General features: G+C 47.4%; 1 protein-coding gene across 4 annotated transcripts; it reads left to right on the top strand.

The window, feature by feature from the left end:
• The first annotated feature begins 399 nt into the window (after positions 1-399).
• GMEB2 (glucocorticoid modulatory element binding protein 2) lies at positions 400-20,563 on the top strand. Of its 4 annotated transcripts, none has more exons than XM_081916994.1 (10): positions 400-549; positions 5,002-5,203; positions 7,563-7,660; positions 9,376-9,503; positions 9,761-9,864; positions 10,168-10,325; positions 13,407-13,478; positions 14,367-14,504; positions 16,491-16,613; positions 18,760-20,563. In XM_081916994.1, the coding sequence occupies exons 2-10, from the start codon at positions 5,073-5,075 to the stop codon at positions 19,404-19,406; spliced, it is 1,599 nt and encodes a 532-aa protein (XP_081773120.1). In that variant the 5' UTR covers positions 400-549; positions 5,002-5,072; the 3' UTR covers positions 19,407-20,563. The 4 variants fall into 4 exon arrangements, with proteins under 4 accessions (XP_081773120.1, XP_081773122.1, XP_081773121.1 ...); XM_081916996.1 differs by having other exon boundaries at positions 426-549; positions 5,005-5,203; XM_081916995.1 differs by lacking the exon at positions 400-549 and having other exon boundaries at positions 4,643-5,203.
• The last annotated feature ends 284 nt before the right edge of the window (positions 20,564-20,847 follow it).

Genomic DNA, 20,847 nt, shown 5'->3' with positions numbered 1-20,847 from the left:
GCAGAAACCCGCCTAAGGAAATAAATAAAGAAAAGCAAAGCAAAAGCACGCCGCCCCGAGTATTCACAGGGCGCGCTCCCGAAACACAAGCGCGCTCTCGGTCTCTCTCTCGCCAACGCGCGCGAAGCCAGCTCTCGCCCTCTCCGCGTTCCACCTCGCGCAGGCGCGCTGCGCTCCCGCCGGGACTTATTTCACCCCGGCGAGCCCGAAAAGAAGTTGAGAGAAGCAGCGGCGGCGGCCTCCCATATCCAACCCCGCCCTCGCCGTGTCAAATAAGTCTCGGCTAGGTAGCTGGAGGAGGGGGGGGGAAAGGAGGAGGCCTGCGCCTGCGCAGAAGGGACCCGAGGCGCCCTGCGCGCGCGCCGCAGCCCAAGCTTCCCTCAGAGAGAGAGAGATATATATATATAGACAAGCCAAGGCAGCCATTTCCCTTCAGACAACCCCCCCCCCGCGGGGAAAAACAAACAAAACCCACCTCCTTCTCCTCCTCTCTCGCCTCACCCGCTCGGACGGAACCCGAGGCCGGGCGTCGGACGGCAAGCGGCTGAGGTAAGGCAGCCCCTCCCCGCCTTCCGCCCAGTCCGTCAGGTCCCTGCGGAGCGTCAGGACGTGACGGCGGCGGCGGCAGGAACGCTCGGCCGTCACCCTCCCCTCCCCCCCCCCCGCCGCCGCCCCGCCGCATTTCCCTCGCGCAGCCAGTGGCGCCAAGCGCGCGCGCGCCCGCCCGCCCTCCTCCTCGCGCTCTGCGGCGGCGCCCCCCCCCCACGCGCCTCACGCGCTGCGCAGAGAGAGAGGGGGGGGGCTGGGGAGGAAACACGCGGTCCCGTGCGCGTGCGCGTGCCTGCAGTCGGCGTCGCGAGCCGGCATTATTAAAGGGCTGGACGGGGAGGATTTCGGAGGACTTCGAGTTTCTCCTCACTCCAGGGGGAAGGCTCGTGCGCGCGCGCGCTGTTGCATATATATATGTTGCGCGTGCACGGTTTGCATATGCGCGCGTGGTGCGCGGGAGGCTCGCCTCTTTTTTTTTTGGCTTACTTGCCTGGAGCCCGGTTCCAAATAGAAGTTGTTTTTGTTTACACTTTTCTTTCTTTAAAACAAACCAACCAACCAGGAAACTTATACCGCACTTTTCCTCAATGGCAATTATTTATTTAACGGAATTTGTATGCCGCTTCATGGTCCTCTCAATGTGGTTGGTTTGCAACGGTGATAGCGTGTTGCTGGCACTCAGCTGTGTCAGGAGTAGAGATGGGAAGGTCTGGGGGGGGGGGAACGGGGGGGGGGAACCAGGGAAAGATGGGAGGAGATTTAAAGAATACCCTAGAAAGTATTGTGATAATGCAAATCTCCTGACAGATTGAATCTTCAAGTGTAAGGAAACTACAAAAGTAAAATTTCTTTTGATAAGTAACAGAAAATAATAATAATGAAGTGTATATAGATTAATAAACTGTAAAAAGTACAATGAGGTGAATCGGAATTTAATGATACGTTGTTATTGTCTATGTTTGTTTATATGGGTTTTTTTGTCCTGTTTATGTTATATGTAAATTGTAATAGTTTTGAGAAAAAAAATTAAGAAAAAAGAGAAAAAAACAGGAAAATTGGGGGGAAACCTGGGTCGTCGCACCTCCCCCAGTTTTCCCGATTTTTTCTCCAGGCCTTTCCATCTCTATTCAGGAGATAAGTGGAAGAGTGGGCTTTCCGATATGGGAGAGACACGTTTTGTTGCAGGTAGGGCAGAAGAAGGCATACGGTTGGGCAGGTGTGAGGGTTCTCCCCCCTGTGTTCCTCCCAGTGGTCATTCCTCCTCTGGTCATGATACATATACAGTGGTGCCCCGCAAGACGAACGCCTTGCAAGACGGAAAACCCGCTAGACGAAAGGGTTTTCCGTTTTGGAGGCACTTCGCAAAACAAATTTCCCTATGGGCTTCCTTCGCAAGACGAAAGCCCATAGGGAAATCTCTGGGATAGCGGGGAAGCGCAGCGCGTCTTCCCCACTGTCCTCGGACCTCCTCCGAAGGCTGGAGGTGGGGCGGAGAGACCTCCTCCCCCCGCCAGGCTTCGGAAGGCTGCTCCGAAGGCTGGCGGTGGGGCGGAGAGACCTCCTCCCAGCGCCAGCCTTGGGATGGCTTCTCTGAAGGCTGGCGGCGGGAGGAGGTCTCTCCGCCCCACCGCCAGCCTTCGGATGGCTGCCCTGAAGACTTGCGGTGGGAGGAGGGTTTTCCTTGCCACCGCCAACTTTCAGAATGCTGTTCTGAATGTTGGCGTGGGGAGGAAAAACCCTCCTCCCATCGCAAGCCCCGGGAACAGAGGAGAAGCGCTGTGCGCCTTCCCCTCTGTTCCCATACCTGTGCTGAAGGCTTGCGGTGGGGAGAAAAGCCCTTCTCCGCACCGCCAGCCTGGCAAGCGGTCTCCATAGGAACGCATTAATTGATTTTCAATGCATTCCTATGTGAAACTGTGCTTCGCAAGACGAAAAACTTGCAAGAAGCAAAAACTTGCGGAACGAATTAATTTCGTCTTGTGAGGCACCACTGTATTAGTATTACAAATGCTTCTTCCATTTTGCAAAGTGCAGGAGTACAGTCCCCTCCACCAAAGGGCCTTGCAACCTGCAGTTTTGAAAGAGGGGAAGCAACGAAGTGATATTTAAAAATTACAAATAATTTTGAAGCAGGTTTTTTCTTAAATAAAAATAAAAAATGAAGACCACATCAATGTTACTCTTTGTATAAGCGCCAACTGGTGCGCATTGTGTTTTCCCAAAAAGGAGAGGACAGGTCACTGCGGCAGTTTACAATTTGACATGGGAGAACATGAAGAGGGTTAATAAATGACTTCATACGGGCAGAGTTTAAAACAATCTCAGATTATTAGAATAGCCAAAATACATTAAGGCAGTAGCATAAAATAAAAACCAGCAGCAGAAAGAGCATTCGCAAAGCTCAAAAAGTACAGGCATGTCAGGGTTTTTTGGTAGTTGCTGCATGCAATATTTGCAGCAAAAAGGGCCTCTGCAACATCAATCTTGCACCTATTTTGTGAATCTCAATGTCTGCATATAAACCACTGTAGGGGGGAGGAGAAACCACTTCATTTCAGGTTATTATGTAATACTGTAGATAGAACTAGTGGCAGGCAAAGGAAAAATGAAATGACTGCAGCTTTTTAAACTTCCTTCTATGTCAGATTGCTAAAGTGTTGTAAGATGGTGGACCAAGCTAGTTGTATTTTTGTTCATCCCACAGTATGCGGGTTTTCCAGTTTCTTCCTCTTAGGTACCAAAAGCATATTTTATCTGTAGTTCTCTTGAAAGGGTGAGTGTGTACTAACCTGTTTCACAGATTCTTCCAGCCTGCCTTTTGCCAGATGCAGTTCCCCTGCACATATCTGGAGACGTGTGTCTCCCTTTCAGACTAAATTAGGGTCTTTGCCAGGAGACGGAGTGGGCAAAGCAGCAAACACGACTGCAGTGTCAACTAAGCCGTGTAGGAATCACTGTGGTTTGGGGTTTCATAGACCTTGCAGACACAAACCCTTGAATGGGTACCATTTGCTGCATACTTGTACTTCTCACTTTAGTTTGCCCAGGATCCCAGGTTGAGCACTGGAGGTCACTCTTAAATCTTAGTTTAAAAAGAATGCTCAGATATCCCCTCTTTTTAAATCTGCTTACTCAGTTCATTGCTTGTGAATTGTCAAATCTTGCTCAACGTAGGCTGCAATGGCTGCTGGTACTGTTTTTCCTTCCTCTTTTTTCCCTTCTGCTTACAACCTCATAGCATGATATGGTGAGTCTGCAGCATATCTAAATGTTGCATACAGTCTCTTTCCCTTCTTCAAATGCACCCCATCTTGGCTCAGTGCTATAGTTCTGCAATTGTAGCTTTTAGTACCCAAAGAAAATCTTTAATAAAAATTACTTTTTTTAAAAGAAAACATCCTCCTTACTTTTACAGGGGACAAGAACCTCTTTGACACACTGCTGCTTTTAAACTTTGTTCATTGGCCGCTTACAGTTTACTCGTTTTACTTTATTTCAGCCTTGCATATAAATCTCACATAGAAACGTTGCCAGATACATGGCTATATAGTGGTTTATTGTAAGAGGATTTCTAAAATGCTGTCTCATTAAAAAAAAAAAAAGCAGTGTATAACAAAGTCATTAAAATATTGTAGAGCAGAGCAAATGACAAACAGTGAATCAAATTAATTTTCTAAAAGTGCTTGCCAAAACTATATGGAGATGTGCATGGTCTATGAAAAATCCAGGATTGTGTAAGCTCCTGAAACTGGATGTTGGTTAGTAGCAGGAGCCATGGTGTCTGTGTGTATAGCCAATGGTCAGGGATGACAGAAGTTACAGTCTACAACATCTGGAGTTCTCCATTCCTGCATTAAAGGATTAAAAGGGCTTTGGAGAGTCACTGCCAAAGTAGGCAGTACTGAACTACATAGTTCAGACCGAGGCTCTGACTTGGTGTAGGATAGTTTCATGTATTCAGCTTCAACGTCTTAACTCATCCGACAACCAGTGTACCTTGCTTCTCTGCCTCCATTGCATCCTTCAGTAGCTATCCAGCAGAGCTTTTTCTGTGCGTTGCCTGGGGTATGTTAATATCTACTCCAGGGAATGGAGTTTTAGACCGTTCAGATTTTCGCTGTGTCTTTTAGAGAAGTTTTTTTGGCTCCTCTATCACTTCCACAAGCAGCCATCTGTTTGGGACCCAGTTCTCCGGCATTTAACTCACCTAAGATGTGGGCTTTCACAGAAAGAGCCACTATGTGCTTGGTCTGTTGAGCCATCTTCCTCTTAAGCACCCTGTCCTTCTGAAATTGCACTGGATCTCATTTCCAAGTGTGTAGAGTCTGTGTGTGTGTGTGCGTGTGCGTGCATGTACTTCTGATTCCTTTTACATTCAGATGTAGAAAACCAAATATTCTGCTGGCGAGATTGGCAGAGCAATAACCTCTTCACTCTTTGGTTCTGTAACAGCAGAGTCAAGATTCCAGGAGGGGCTTTCCCCGCATTGTTGGTGCTTGCTTGCCATACGTGCCTTCCTGCGGATGGCAACCCCAGATGTGAGTGTTCACATGGAGGAGGTGGTGGTGGTAACAACTCCAGACAACATGGCTGACAGCAGTAACATGGAGGAGGTGAAAACGGTGCTAGTTACCACCAATCTCTCCCAGCAAAGGTAAGCAAACGGTCATTATTTAGCCTCTGGGACGGCTAATGTTAGCGTCGTAAGCTGCTGCACACACCCTGTTCATGTATTTCAGTTTGGATGGGAGAAACACAGTTCAGAACGTATAACTGCATTTAAAGGAAACCCAAAGCAGCCTCTGTTAGATAAGATTTGCTCAGTTTATGTACAGCATCACAAAAAAAGGAGTGCGAAAGCAATTTATAGGGACAACAACATGTAATAAAAATGCATTAAAACTAAACAAATCTAGTTCATTCACAAAAATCACCTAACAACATAAAATTGGGGAGGATGGATAGATCTCTGCATGCTGTACATATCACAGTGAATTGATTTTTGTTATTAAAGGGAGCAAGGAGAACCTCTTTGTGAAACCTCTGGGAGCCACACTGGGAGCCAGTGTGGTGTAGTGGTTAAGAGCGGTGGACTCGTAATCTGGTGAACCGGGTTCGCTTCTCCACTCCTCCACATGCAGCTGCTGGGTGACCTTGGGCTGGTCACACTTCTTTGAAGTCTCTCAGCCCCACTCACCTCACAGAGTGTGTGTTGTGGGGGAGGAAGGGAAAGGAGAATGTTAGCCGCTTTGAGACTCCTTCGGGTAGTGATAAAGTGGGATATCAAATCCACTACTACTACTACTACTACTACTTCTTCTTCTTCTTCTTCTTCTTCTTCTTCTTCTTCTTCTTCTTCTAGCATAGGGGTGTGGCACCTAATCTGGCTAGAGAGCTGGACAGTTATCTTTACTACCTCCGCCTCCGGCCAATGATTACCCAATGTCACAGTGACTTAGAAGCATAGAATTGTAGAGTTGGAAGATCCATCTGGTCCAACTCCCTGCAATGCAGGAATCTCACCCAATGTGGGGCTTGAACCCCCAACTCGTGAGATTTGGAGTCTCATGCTCTCAGGTGCCTGAATGGGTCTTGCGGAGCATTTTGCAAGGGGTTTTTGGTGGCACTGCTGATTGGCGGTGCCTGAAGCACTCTTTCTGCTTTGGGCTTCTTTCTGTCTTTTACCTGCCCCACACCTGAGGTCAAAGGGCAGGTGGGTGTGACTTGGCCGAAGTGGCCTCCTCCATGGACTGGAAGTTCCCCACCCTTGCTTTAGAGAAGGCTTTCAGCAGGCATGTGCATCTAATGTTTGAAAACGGAAAGAAATTGAACAGAAGGTCAACCCTGGCCATTTCTAGCATGCTGAATTTACCATTGTGAAATGGGAAGGAACACTCTTGAGGTCAGCAATATATGTCAAGTTAAGCCATACCCAAATCCAGGAGTGGGGGGTTTGTGTTCTCCAACCCCACACCCCTTGGTAGTGGAAGTGAAACAAGTAGAAGGGTCTGCTCTGTTGGTCAGGCTACTAGTCCTTATATCAGGCTTGGTTAATCCAGAGGCTTCATCCTGCCTGCCAATCACAGGGACTAATGTTGTACACCATTTTTCCTTTCTCTGTTTGAGGAGGGCTCTGAAGCCACAGTAGTTTACGAGGCTACATACCATTTAACCTGTAGTTCTTACTGTAATTCCTTCTATTGTGTCCTTTGCTTGGGAAAGAAACCTTTCTAGTGATCAGTAAAAGTAATTTCAGGAGCGGAAGCAAGGCTGCTGCTTCCGTGGTGCTTATTTCCATCATCTTCCTGCCTGCTTGATAAAACCTTCTGTGGGGGGAAACTTTGGAGCATGACTCCCATGCAAAAAAAATCTGAGCAGTGCTTCCACCCACGAGTTTTGTCATGGAAACCAGCCGTGCAAACGGTTTTTTGATGACAGGATTAGGTGGATCTGCCTGAGTAATTGCCATCTCCTTGGAAGAACAGAGCAGCACTGCCTATGCTAGAAGAAATGATATTATTGGGTGTCATGTGGAGAGCTTGAGACGTGCTAAATGAATTAAGATCCGTTCCTCTGCCTGAATCTATAAGCTCTACCAAGATTCCTCTAGATTCTAGGATGTTTAGCAGAAACAGAACACACATCTTTTTAAAAGGTGACAACTATGAAATTGTTGTTAAATACCTAAAGATTGGGTCCTCAGGTTTCAGAAGCTACTTACAGTCCTGCATTTCTAAGCTTTGCAGCAGTGCTTTAATCCCTTATAACTGCTTTTCCTTTGTGCTTAATATTGTTTTAACCATATGAATCAGTGGGTTGCAGTCTTGAAATTGCTGCACTGTGTACAACTTGGTTTTTCCAGGGGGAAACAACTTCCTACTTAAGGAGAAGAGCTGCATTTTTGTGTATTATAGCTGGAATTGCTCTGGAGTCATTTTCCAGAGCAAACCTTGCCATAGCACGGGCAGCTTCCCCATTTCTTTTTAACTGTTTGTGTCTTTATTTCTTGCTAGCAATGACCTAAATGAAGGCACCCTGGAGACGGAAAATGCAGCCGCTGCAGCCGCTGCTGCTTTTACAGCCTCTGCACATTTGAAAGAAGCCCTGTTAGGTAAGTAGGGTGAGTAACAGAGGCTTGCCTCTTTTGTATCACAGTCACTTGCATTAGCAGGTAACATTGCCAGGGGAAAGGCTCGAGAGCACGTAGGCTGAGGGGTTTCCAGCTCTTGTTTCCACCTCTGGAATGAGCATTCTGAGGTTAGGGAAACTGCTGGGAATCTGTCCTTTCCCGAAGGACAGTGGGCTTCAGTGTTCTTAAATAGAAGACCACTAATGTATGGGAGGGACGCGGGTAGCACTGTGGGTTAAACCACAGAGCCTAGGACTTGCCGATTGGAAGGTCGGTGGTTCGAATCCCCGTGACGGGATGAGTTCCCGTTGCTTGGTCCCAGTCCCTGCCAACCTAGCAGTTCGAAAGCACGTCAAAGTGCAAGTAGATAAATAGGTACCACTCTGGCGGGAAGGTAAACAGCGGTTCCGTGCGCTGCTCTGGTTTGCCAGAAGCGGCTTAGTTATGCTGGCCACCTGACCCGGAAGCTGTACGCTGGCTCCTTCGGCCAATAAAGCGAGAAGAGCGCCGCAACTCCAGAGTCGGCCACGACTGGTCAGGGGTCCCTTTACCTTTAATGTATGGGAAAGTCACATAAGAACAGGACAGGGAGCCTGTGGCTCCCCAGATGTTGGACTCCAGATCCCATCAGCTCCAGCCAGCATATTCAGGGATGATGGGAGCTGTAGCCTAACAACATCTAGAGGGATCTCCCCAGCCTTGATGGAGGCAGTAACTTTGTTCCTGGCCACTGTCTGTCACCATTTGCCTATTTTATAGGTATGCATTCGGGGGGGGGGGGATTAAGGAGCCAGTGTTGTGTCCAGGTTCTGAAGACCAGCAACCCTGGCTCAAGATATTCACCAGTAGTTTTCCTTCCTATTCCACGGCTCCCTTCCTCCTCTTATATTGTTACACCTCACTGCCTGTTTTCCCTCACTACTCCTTTATTCTGCAAAAGTGCAGAATGGTCCAACTTTTTCCCAGGTACCCCATGCAAACCCCTAAACAATAGGGGTTCCACCAACCCTCTCAATCAGGTTTGGGGAGGCCACGGTGGCAGCAATGGTGATGATGTCCCATCATGCAAGTGGAAATCCCTGTGCTGATGGAGTGCAGTGGTTGAATGCCACCCTTTGACCCCCTTGCCGTCTCGAAGTTTATGCCCCATATCTCTCTGGCTTGAGAGCTTGCGTATTCTTAAACCAATCAAAGTTGGCTCAGTCAGAGTTACAACTTTTCCTGTTGCAGGACAGGTAGAATGCTAAAAATAGAGAGGCCTATTAGGAAAAAAGCAGTGTGTGTGTTTTTAATTCAGGTATCTATGTCTTTACAATTACTACTTTCACTGCTGGTGAAATTTAGATTGTTAGCTGCTCAGGACATAGAACAGTATCTCCATGTTCATTGGTTGTACCCTACGATTCTATGTAAATAACTTGATATCTGAAGAAGTGTGCATGCACACGAAAACTCATACCAAGAACTAACTTAGTTGGTCTTTAAGGTGCTACTGGAAGGAAATTTTTTTTGTTTTGATAATTGTAATGTATCTCATTTACAGAAGCAGTTAATCAGGCTGGTGCTCAGTAATAAATACTTTTTCATCCTGTTTTCAGTTTTCCTTTCAGCTGTATTCCAAACTTCATTTGCCAACCAGCAATCCGTGGTTGTAACCTTTTCAAAAATTTTATCTTTCACGATCCCTCTCCCTGAAGTGAAGATGGCTGAAGGTGATGATTGTGTGGAAGCTGAGATCGTTTATCCCATCACCTGTGGAGATAGCAAAGCCAATCTAATATGGAGGAAGTTTGTTTGCCCCGGTATCAACGTGAAATGTGTCCAGGTGAGATGGTTTTATATCCTGTAATGTGTAAGATTTCCATTCTCTAATCTTACGTATTGCTTGTAAAAGCAGACAGATCCCAGCCCCCGTGGTCACATCATCTAAATTTTTAAAAAATGAGATGGGAAGGGAAGAGAAATTGGGAGAAGAAAAAGATTGCACGTGTCTAGGTGGCACGAAAAGGCTTATAAAGGAATTACAGCAAAATACCTTTAGAATAATTAACCTATACCACAATATGTCTCTCTTCCCTCCAGTATGACAACCATTTGATAAGTCCCAAGGAATTTGTCCATCTGGCTGGCAAGTCCACCTTGAAGGACTGGAAGAGGGCAATCCGGATGAATGGGATCATGCTAAGGTTAGCCTGTTTGTGAGAGTGCCTGTGTGTGCCTGCCTGCAGACGCAGAACTGAAACGTATCTTTGGGGCATGTGTGTGTCCCACCGCCTCTTGCCTTAGGGAGGCAGAATTCACAGGGCCCTAACCTATGCCATCTGGTATCTAAATGAGGTGTCCATTGGGTGTGTCTCCTAGGTTGGCTTTATTGAAATGCATTTCGGTACAGCTATGAAGCACGAACATGCAACTGTTGTGAGTTTTCAGGGTGTTTAAAATAATAATAAAGCTGAGATGGACGTTCACGTTGGTTTTGTGTGTTTTAGGAAGATCATGGATTCAGGGAAGCTGGATTTTTACGAGCATACGAAAGTTTGTTCCAATACCTGCCGAAGCACTAAAATCGACCTGACCGGAGCCAGAGTGCCCCTAACAAGCCAGACGTCAACAGAATACATACCTCTCACGCCAGCCTCGGCAGATGGTAATGTGAACTGCATTCCACTAGGCCACAAATTCTACCACTGGTTATGTTGGCTGGAGCTGATGGGGGTTGTTGTCTGGGAGCATTTGGAGGTCCACCAGTTGAGACCCTGTAAAGGCTCACTGTACCTTTGTTAGAATGATGCAGAAGAGAATATCCTTGTTGCGTCTCCTTTTGTCACGGTTGCACTGTTGCGATCTTGCCAGCCTTGCGGGGGGAGGGGTGGCAATAACAGCCCGGTAGACGGTGGGTGATGAGGCTTAATTTCCCTGTGCTGTTTTGAATTAACCAGCTGGTTCTTGGCTGCAATCTTCTGCTAGAACTGGAAGAGACTCTGTGGTCATCAATACAGTCACCAACCCATTCATTCCATTGTCCCTGCTGAGCAACCCATGCTTTTCAGCTTCTGGGCTATCATACTTAAGAGGACAGATGTCCCACAGAAGGCTGCCTGCAGAGCAGACATCTCTGATCATTACTCATTTTGTGTGTGTTTGTGTCCTATCCTATCTCCCAAAGAATATACCGTATTTTTCGCTCTATAAGACGCACTTTTCCCCTCCTAAAAAGTAAGGGGGAATGAGTGTGCGTCTTATGGAGCGAATGCAGGCGGGAGGCTCTGCTCAGCGCTCCCTGTAAAGAGCTGTGTGTGCGGCTCTTCAGGGGATAAAGTGGTCTGCTGCATCTTACAGAGTGAAAAATACGGTATCCCTCTTTGAACACCCTACAGGTTTGTTAGGCTGAGAGACAGTAACTTTCCCAAGACCACTCCTCCCTGCAGAGCAAGCTTTTGAACCCAGGTCTCCTTTATTCGAGTGTTGCATGCTACCCACTACATCACACTGGCTTTCAACTCAGGGAGTACAGTCATACCTCGGCTCCCGAACACCTTGGGAGTCAGAACATTCCGGCTCCCAAACAATCGAAAACTGGAAGTGAGTGTTCCAGTTTTCAAACATTCTTTTGGAAGCCGAACGTCCCAACGGGGCTTCCGAATGACTGCAGGCGCTTCCTGCAGCCAATCAGAAGCCGTTCTTTGGTTTCTGAACGTTTCAGAAGTCAAACGGATGTCCGAAACAGATTCCATTCAACTTCCGAGGTATGATTGTATGGGGAAAGCCAGAAAAACCTTGGCATTGGTAGCCAGTCTTCCTAGGGGCAGGTTGGTACTCACTTGGAAGCTGGCAGTATACATGCTTTGCATGTGGGTTCAATTCACCAACCCCTCCATTCAAGGAGGTGTGCCAGCTGAAGTAACCAGTTCTAGGCTAAATGAACCAATGGTCTGACCTGGTATAAGGCAATTCCGTATTTTCCTACACTAGTGGGGCCATAGCTCTGTAGAACACGTGCTTTGAATACGTGAGGTCAAGTTTCCATCCCTGGCATGAGTGCTGGGAAAGATTTCTGCCCGAGACCTTGGTGAACTCATTTTAATAGAGGAGCAGATGGACCTCTGGGCTGAGTACAAGCGGTTACGTGAATTTGCCTGTGTACACATGTATGTGTGTTTAATTTTAATACTTCCATAGAAGTATAAACAGCCACCAGACACTTGGTGAAGCTCCAAAGGGTGTCTTCCTATGTTGATAGTTTATTTCTGATTCTAAGTATGGGGATCAACCAAGCTCTGTATTGAACAACAAAAACACCAATATTGGGACCCAACTCCATGGTGCCCAGCCTTGAAACTTGCTGACTGATCTGATGCTAGTCATGGTTCCCTAGCTCAGTGTTTCCCAACCTTTTTTGGGCAAAGGCACACTTGTTTCATGAAAAAAATCTCGAGGCACACCACCATTAGAAAATGTTTAAAAAATTAACTCTGTGCCTATATTGACTATATATAAAGTAACTCTCTTTAATAGGAATCAAATAAACACAAAGAAAGTATTTTATAATATAGCTTTCGCTATATTGCCTTGTGCCAGAGAATTTGCTTGAGCTAACCATCTTTGCTTTCTTTTCATGCCCACTTATACTTGGGCTCTCATCTGGCTCCAAATTTTGTTCAGAGTCCAGTTCTTTTCTTTTCAAAAACTTTTCCATCACTGCAGTATCCGGCCATCCAATTGCCACTGACAAACGGATACAGACCCCTTTTTTTTACAGCACAGCTCGCACAAATGTACACAGAACACCCTTTTCGAATTAAAACACACAGTCTCACGAGAGCAAGGAGCAGCGATTTTATATTTTACGAAAAGAAGTCGCTAGTCCTCATGGTGACAGGGTGGAAAATATTTAAAAGCAGAACCACCTTGAGGAAGGTGGAGCCATATCACATCCCGGCAGGAGGCCTAAATTGGTGGAACGCTCAGGCTATTCAAAGAGGACTATTAATTTGGAGAGCTGCTATCTTCCAAACTGTGAGACGACGTGGCAAAAGGGGAGCCCTGAATGGAACTTTGCGTTTTTGTCTCAACGCCGGTCTCGCTCTGCCGCTTCCCGCGCTCTCAAGGACCCGGGAGGAGGAAGGCGTGAAGGGAATCCCAAAGGCGCGAAAACCTCGCGCATGCGCAGGCCTTCCGCCTGCGACAGCCCAGTAAGCCGGCCAAAGCGAGTGGTGATGGGATGTGGGAGGGAGCTCGCTCGCCGCCCCGCGTGTGCTCGCCGCCGCCCCCCCGCCTCTCGCTGTGTGCCGCGGAACACCGGTTGGGAAACACTGCCCTAGCTTGGGGTTGTCATGATGAAAAAATGGAATCTCGTCGTGATTTGTGATTCCAGGGTGGTTTATCAAATAAACAACTTTGAAGCCTATTTGGCATTAGATGGCGTATGAATTAATAAATAACAATAGCAATAATAAAAATCCAGCCCCTACAAACAGAATGCTAAGATCTTGAGAATTTTGTTTGAAATTTGTGCTAGGTTTAGAAATGCAGGAGAGATGTCTCTTTGGTTTTGTCTGGCAATTGTACCGAATTTGTAGAAAAACTTAACACGACGACAAACCAAGATAAAGCGAGAGAAGAATGGCTATATCTTGGAAGGGCACGTCTTGACTTGTTTTGCCAGCATGCCAACAAAAAAAGTGGTTTTGTTGATGATTTCTGAATGTTGATTTTGTTTCCATCACAGTAAATGGGTCTCCTGCCACAATCACCATAGAAACGTGTGATGACTCCATGGACTGGACCACTGCTATTGGAGGTGATTTTCACATGCAGAGCGTTCCTGTGGCCTGGCCTCAGCCCACTACATCTTCTGTGCCACCACTTCTGTTCCGTATTGGCTGCCTAAATCTGAAAGGCTTGTGCGAAGGAAGTTGCATGTAGGTTGCCAGCTGTGTGGCACTGCCATCTCTATGCATAAGGCCATGTCTCAGTGGCAGAGCACACACCTCGCGCACAAAAGGCCCCAGATTCTGTCCCTGGCATCTCCAGATAGGGTTGGAAAAGACCCCTGTCTGAAACTCTAGACTGCAACTGGGGTCTGATTCAGTGTAAGCCAGCTTCTAATGCTTTGTCCGTGATTCCATTCATCTATTCGCATAACACTGTCTTGCCTTTGGCATGCTGGTAGTAACATACTTAGGAATAACTTGTTTTACTGGTCCAACTTTTGCCGATGCATAACTTGGGAACTTGCGTATTCTTAAACCGTTCGACGTTGGCTCAGTCAGAGTTACCACATTACCTGTCCTGCATTAATGGCACCTTGTTTTTGTAGCAGATTCTGCTGTAAAAACTGTTCCTGGAATCTACCACTTCAGACCGCAGGTGAGCAGTTGCATAATTTAAAACCTCCCTGCGTGTGAAATAACACCTGCAGAACTCAGAAAGAAAAGTTCTGTTTGGCATGCAAGTTTTCTATTTGTAGGGAATGGGGAGAGGAATTAAAACATGGCGCTCCTCCTTTAATCTGAAGTGGTAGACTCCAAGAACTGTTTTACTATGTGACCTCTTGCTTGTGTGGTATCACTGCAAGGCTCCTCTTTGGCAAATGTTATGTTCCCAGGGTGAGTCTATCAAACAGTCAGTCAGCTTCATTTCTCCTGCCGCTTTGCAGGTTTTTCAGGATTCTCTCACTTTCTTCCAGATGATACATTTACATTTTGGCGAGGTCTAAAGGAAGCCGGTCTTTTGGAAGAGGTGATTACCGAGTTCCACGCGGAGCTCATGGAGACCATGAAGGGCCTGCAGCAGAGGATTCAGGAGCCCCCCTTGCAACTCAGCGGTAAGTTGTTGTTTAGTCGTTTAGTCGTGGCCGCCTCTTCATGACCCCCTGGACCAGAGCATGCCAGGCACTTCTGTCTTCCACTGCCTCCCGCAGTTTGGTCAAACTCATGCTGGGAGCTTCGAGAACACTGTCCCACCACCTTGTACTCTGTCGTCCCCTTCTCCTTGTGCCCTCCATCTTTCCCAGCATCAGGGTCTTTTCCAGGGAGTCTTCTCTTCTCATGAGGTGGCCAAAGTATTGGAGCCTCAGCTGCAGGGTCTGTCCTTCCAGTGAGCACTCAGGGCTGATTTCCTACAGAATGGATCGGTTTGATCTTCTTGCAGTCCATGGGACTCTCAAGAGTCTCCTCCAGCACCGGAATTCAAAAGCATCAATTCTTCAGCGATCAGCCTTCTTTATGGTCCAGCTTTCACTGGCTTGCAAATAAATGGCTTTGTCTTTTTAAGTCTCCTTGTTTATAGATCACTTGCATTGCTAGCACATCTAAGGAGCGCAGGGTGTTAAAGGTAGTGCTGGCAGTATTGGGAAGCCTGGTTTGTAACCAGCGTTTTGGGCTTTGAGGTGTTTATTTTTTATTTTAGCATTTGCTATGCACTTTCTGACTTAGTAATAGGAAGTTGATGAAAGAAGATTCTAAGGGTTTGTGTGTCACCTGCTTCTGTAGCTGGTGAGTGGTGCAGGATTTGGCATGCTGATTTTTCTCAGCTTTCACTTAACAATAAATCTACTAGTTCTCATGGTTTCAAAGAACAATATCTTCTATAAATTGAAATAACAGGGGCGTCTTGCATATGGCTCCAGGTAGGTAGGATACAGAGCTTTAGTGACCTGCCCTGTGTCTTGTTCTTTTTTCTATACAGTAATGACTATTATTTTCCCACCTGTCCATGCCTTTTGCTGCACTTTCCTGCCTCCTTAGTCAATAACCAAAACTACAGTATTCCAAATTTGTTCGTAACCTGATTCTGGGATGCAAAATGTATCATGATGATGATGATGTATCAATGCAGTTAGTGCAACTTACTCTGTGTGCAAAGCTCAGAATTTGCATGGTTTGGTGGCAGAGTACAAACAGCTGTATATATCACCAGATGGAGGTGCATCATAAAAATCGTACCTCCTTTTACTTTACTAAACACTCATTGCTGATACTGGAGGAAATAGCTTTAAATAACATAAGCACCACTGGAAAGTATTATATCATGCCATTAGGGATCTGGGAATTGTGGGTGGGCTGGGGTTGCTGTTTTATGCTGTTTTAATTGAGTTTTATTGGGACGCGGGTGGCGCTGTGGTCTAAACCACAGAGCCTAGGGTTTGCTAATCAGAAGGGCGGTGGTTCAAATCCCCGCAACGGGGTGAGCTCCCGTTGCTCGGTCCCTGCTTCTGCCAACCTAGCAATATGAAAGCACGTCAGAGTGCAAGTAGATAAATAGGTACTGCTCAGGCTGGAAGGTAAACAGCATTTCCGTGCGCTGCTGTGGTTTCGCCAGAAGCGGCTTACTCATGCTGACCACATGACCCGGCCAATAAAGCAAGATGAGCGCCGCAACCCCATAGCCATCCACAACTGGACCTAACCATCAGGGGTCCCTTTACCTTTACCTAATTGAGTTTTAATATGTTGCTGCCCTGGGACCTTTACATTAAGGGGTGAATGAGAAACACAATTAACAATAATAATGAGTGTGTATGACACTTTATAGAACATAATAAAGAGAAGAAAATGATTCGGGTCCCTGCTCCATAGAGCTTGCAACTTAAAGGCAAATGGAGTGACAATTACTTAGTCTTCAATGGGTTGAGGAAATGGGAGTTTAAATCTTGATAAATAAAAATTCCAGCATTATGATCCACTTCTTCCTTCTCTTTAACATCTCTACAATAAGAAAAACAATGGGTTTCTTTTTTAAAAAAACCCATTGATGTGCTTTTCTCCAGTGTCATCAGCCATGATGTTTTTAACCTGTTGCTTTTTTTCAGATGCTGTCTTGCTCAACAATACAGTCCAGAACTTCGGTATGCTGGACCTGGTGAAGAAAGTTTTAGCCAGTCACAAGTGCCAAATGGACCGTTCCCGAGAGCAGTATACGCGAGATTTGGCAGGTACAGTTCCTTAGTCCCAGATGCTGCAGTTCCATTATCAACTCTATTGAAACCGCCACAGGACTTTCTGTTGCCAGAACCGTGGAACGTAGTACAGTACTAGTGAAAAGACAACATGGTATTGAGGGTTTGCACAGGCCAGCATCGGCATCCATAAGTTGTGTCAGCATCTGATTCCCTACATCTGCCATCTACATGGGAAGAGCGGCAGGCACGTCCTCCTTGGGTTATGCACAGGTTCCACATGGCTTGCAGGAACTGAAGGGAAAGTAGCATTCATGTCCTGAGAAATGCTATAAACTGGCTATTGCCATTTCCTTGTCATAGAGGCAGTCGCATTGCGCAGAAAAGCATTCCCTTTCATCTTGTCTGAAATGCATGGATGTGATACTTTCTCCTCTACACATGTCCCCCACTGCGGTATTTCACAGCTCAATCCAGTGTGACCTGTCCTGACGTCTCAGCCCCTTTTGAACAGCAAGGTTAAAAAAAAAGCACAGCCCTGAATGCCAGTTGCCCTTCAGAACGTGTTTGTTGGTCACCTAGGAATCTCTCCTGCACAGCCCGATGATGGCACAACAAACATACAGTTGTCACAGGTTTGTTGTGCAGGCTCCAGATGTGCCCCTCCTTAAGTGTTACCTAGAATGCACATGTGTCACTAGCTTACTGGGTGCCTGTGACGTCATTGGTGAAAAGTCGGCTCTGTTTCCCCTCCACTGCTGTACCCTGTTGCAATTATCATACCAGTACTTGGCCTGCAGAGAGGACTCTTGCAGGGGAATTCTTCAATTCAGGTTTTTCCTGTTAACCTCAGCTTGACTCACTAAGCAGGGGCTTCTCTAGACCTTACCTGGAGACTTGTCCATTTTGTCTCCTGAGCTGAAGCACACATCACCCTTCCTAAAACAATGATGATTGCAAGGATAGAGAGAGAAATAGCAACACAGCTATTTCTTCCCGCGGCAGGGCTACCTTCCCTTCTGTTTTCCATTTAGTGTGGCCTGTGTGTTTCAGTATCACCTTTGGATTGGAGCTTTCTCCCATGGCTAAGGTACGGCTGGGTTGTGGTGAGATGGTTCAATTCAGACCATGGAGTTCCAGGTTCAAATCCCCTCTCAGCAGTGAAGCTCACTGGGCCATTCACATGCATTCTGCCTGCCCTGCCTCACATGGTTGTTATGAGGATAAACTGGAGAAGAGGAAGGGGGAGGAACGGTGAAATACAACTGCATATTAATGGAGGGGTGTTGAAAAACAACGGCAGTTAATTCATAAATTGCTTGGATAAGCCTGTAGAAAACTCAGAGCGTTGAGACAAGTGTGACTCTAGTTTAGGCACCACATTTGTTCAGCAATACTTTTTTACCCCAACTTGAAGAGAAAACACTTCAGCTTTCTAGTTCTTGAACTGGCAGCTGTAGATTGGGGTGGAGGGGGGGTATACTTCACCGTAGGTGCTGCTGCAGCATGTTCTGCTTAAAACATTTTTCACATCAAAGCCACCTTACAGTCATACCTCATGTTACATCTGCTTCATGTTATGTTCTTTCAGGTTACGTCCCGCGGTGACCCGGAAGTACCGGAAAGGGTTACTTTCAGGTTTCGCCACTCGCGCATGCGCAGTAGCGCAAAATGACGTCACACACATGCGCAGAAATGACAAATCACAACCCACCCAGGCGCGCCGCTGCGGGTTGCGTTCTTTTCAGGTTGCGAATGGGCCTCCGGAATGGATCCCGTTCGCAACCAGAGGTACCACTGGACAGTGGTACCTCAGGTTAAGAACTTAATTCGTTCCGGAGGTCCGTTCTTAACCTGAGGTACCACTTTAGCTAAGGGGGCCTCCCGCTGCCACCACCGTGCAATTTCTGTTCTCATCCTGAAGCAAAGTTCTTAACCCGAGGTACTATTTCTTGGTTAGTGGAGTCTGTAACCTGAAGCGTCTGTAACCCAAGGTACCACTGTATTTTAAAGCATGCCATACTACAGTTGCTGTGTCATTTAAGAAGAAGAGGCCAGCCTCTGTTCCTGGCTGTTTGGACTTGGTGGGTGACCTTGCTTATTTGCTGCCCTTTCTTTCTTTCTTTCTTTCTTTCTTTCTTTCTTTCTTTCTCTCTCTCTCTCTCTCTCTCTCTTCCTCCAGCTCTGGAGCAGCAGTGCGATGAGCATCGGAAGAGAGCGAAGGAGCTGAAGCACAAATCGCAGCACCTCAACAACGTGCTGATGACCCTGACGCCAGTCTCCATCCCGTCCCCTCTGAAACGCCCCAGACTGACCCGAGCCACCTCGGGGCCTCCCGCCATCACCTCCCAGCTCCTGACTCAGTCGGCACAGATCGCCCTTGCGCCAGGGATGCCGGTCACGCAACTGGCGAACCTGCCCATAGGCAAAGTGGTCTCTGCCCTCCCAGCATCTGCTCTTGGGAAGACCACGGCACAGGTGACCTCTGCTGGCTCCCCGGCTTCTCCACTGCTGGGCGGATACACTGTCCTGGCCTCTGCGGGCTCGACTTTTCCCAACGCCGTTGAAATACACCCGGATGCTTCCAACCTCACGGTCCTGAGCACCGCGGCCATACAGGATGGCAGCACCGTGTTGAAGGTGGTGAGTCCCTTCCAGCTGCTCACCCTGCCAGGACTGGGCACGGCCATTCAGAACGTTACGCAAATGTCTCCCAGCGGGAGCACCATCATGACTGTGCCATCCAGCATTGTTGAGGGCACCACAGCCAACGAAGACCACACAACCATCGAGGTCACCACAGTGGGGGACGAGCCTGAGCAGAAATGAAGCGGAGACTTTGACCCACCTTCCGAGGTGTGCTCTGGGCTCACATGGCTGTCCCTCTGAGGAGGAGGAGGAGGAGGAGGAAGGGAAGCGGGCGCTGGGCATAGAGAAAGGGAGGCAAGATCAGCTGATGGGAGGATAGTGAGGTTGGGATCCTAGAACAGAGAGAGGTGTGGAGGGGAGGACACCAGGCGAGAGAGAGATCACTATTCCAGGGGAACCATTAAAAGCTACAGCCCTTCCATCCTCGGCTTGTTAGCGTTGTACCATATCTGGCCACCCCCAGCTGGAACAAGGAGCATGTTCAGAGAGATCGAGGTAGGCGAGACAAGGAGGAGGAAAGCTTTCCAGAAATTACAGGGCACGCAGCCAGAAGGTTCAGGCTGGGCTGTGTGTTGCGTCATGCTCGTGACTGGCTGCTTCTCTGTCATGTGGGGGAGAGCGGCTGAGAAGACCAGGGCTCTGGCAGGTGGACTCGGGCAAAACGCACCGGAAAGGGTTTCAAAGGCTTGCTTGCATTTGCTCATTTCTAAATGCAGTGGCGGGCACAGCCCTGATCTGCCCATATTACTGGTTGGGATAAAATTGCGATGTGAGCCTCGTGACCTGGGGTGTTCAGCAGGAGGGTTTGCATGCAGGGCCGGCAGAAACCCATTTGCATAGGAAAGCCCACAACCTCCAAGGCGTATGGGCCTCTTTGTATACTTCATTCAAACATCACACCTTCCAGTCCTTCCTGCTATGAGGCAGGTGCACAGGGGCTGTCATTCTGCTGAATGTTGAATGCCTGAGCTTCTTCCATGTCAGCGGAGGGCTGATTCCATGTCCACTTGCCCTGCCGGCTGCTGCTTCCAGTGAGCCTTTTCCCCTGTGCACAAGCACCTCAGGCCGCTGTATCGTCCTTGAAAAGGGCATTTTAGCCGAAAGGGTGTGCAGCGGGAAAGGAGAACAAAAATGTTCAGCTCCTGAGCTAGCTTTGGATTGCTCCAACTGGCTTGAGGGACTGATAACAAGACAGTATTTTAAAAAAAGAACCAGCAAAGAAGTGCTTGGGAGGGAGACATTCTGCTGCCAAGGTAATGGGTTCTTGCACTGAGGCTTTCTCGAGAGCAGCAAATGCAGAGTTCTTGAATAACCTATTAAATATTTTTGAAAGCATACCCTGTGGTTTATTGGCTGTCTTTGTCTTATACCTGCATCTGGAAGGAAGCCTTGCCGGTTCCTGCAAATGGGCTTGAGAGCAAGTTGTCAGATTTTTGCTCCGTTTATAAAGTCAGGCAAGAGGGTTTTTGTGTGTGTGAAACCAGTTAGATTATTCCAAGGCTTTAATCTTCATTGCAGGCAAATGAAGTCAACAGTAAAATAAAAAGTGAGCACTAAAGCAGCTCAAAGCTCTAGCTAGCCTAGGCAAGTCTTAAAAAGAAATCTTGTAAGGAACAAGGAT

The sequence above is a fragment of the Podarcis melisellensis genome (assembly GCF_964234715.1).
Source record: "Podarcis melisellensis genome assembly, chromosome: 6".
Taxonomy (NCBI): domain Eukaryota; kingdom Metazoa; phylum Chordata; class Lepidosauria; order Squamata; family Lacertidae; genus Podarcis; species Podarcis melisellensis.
The sequence above is the reverse complement of the archived record's forward strand: the minus strand, read 5'-3'. Positions and strand labels throughout refer to the sequence as shown.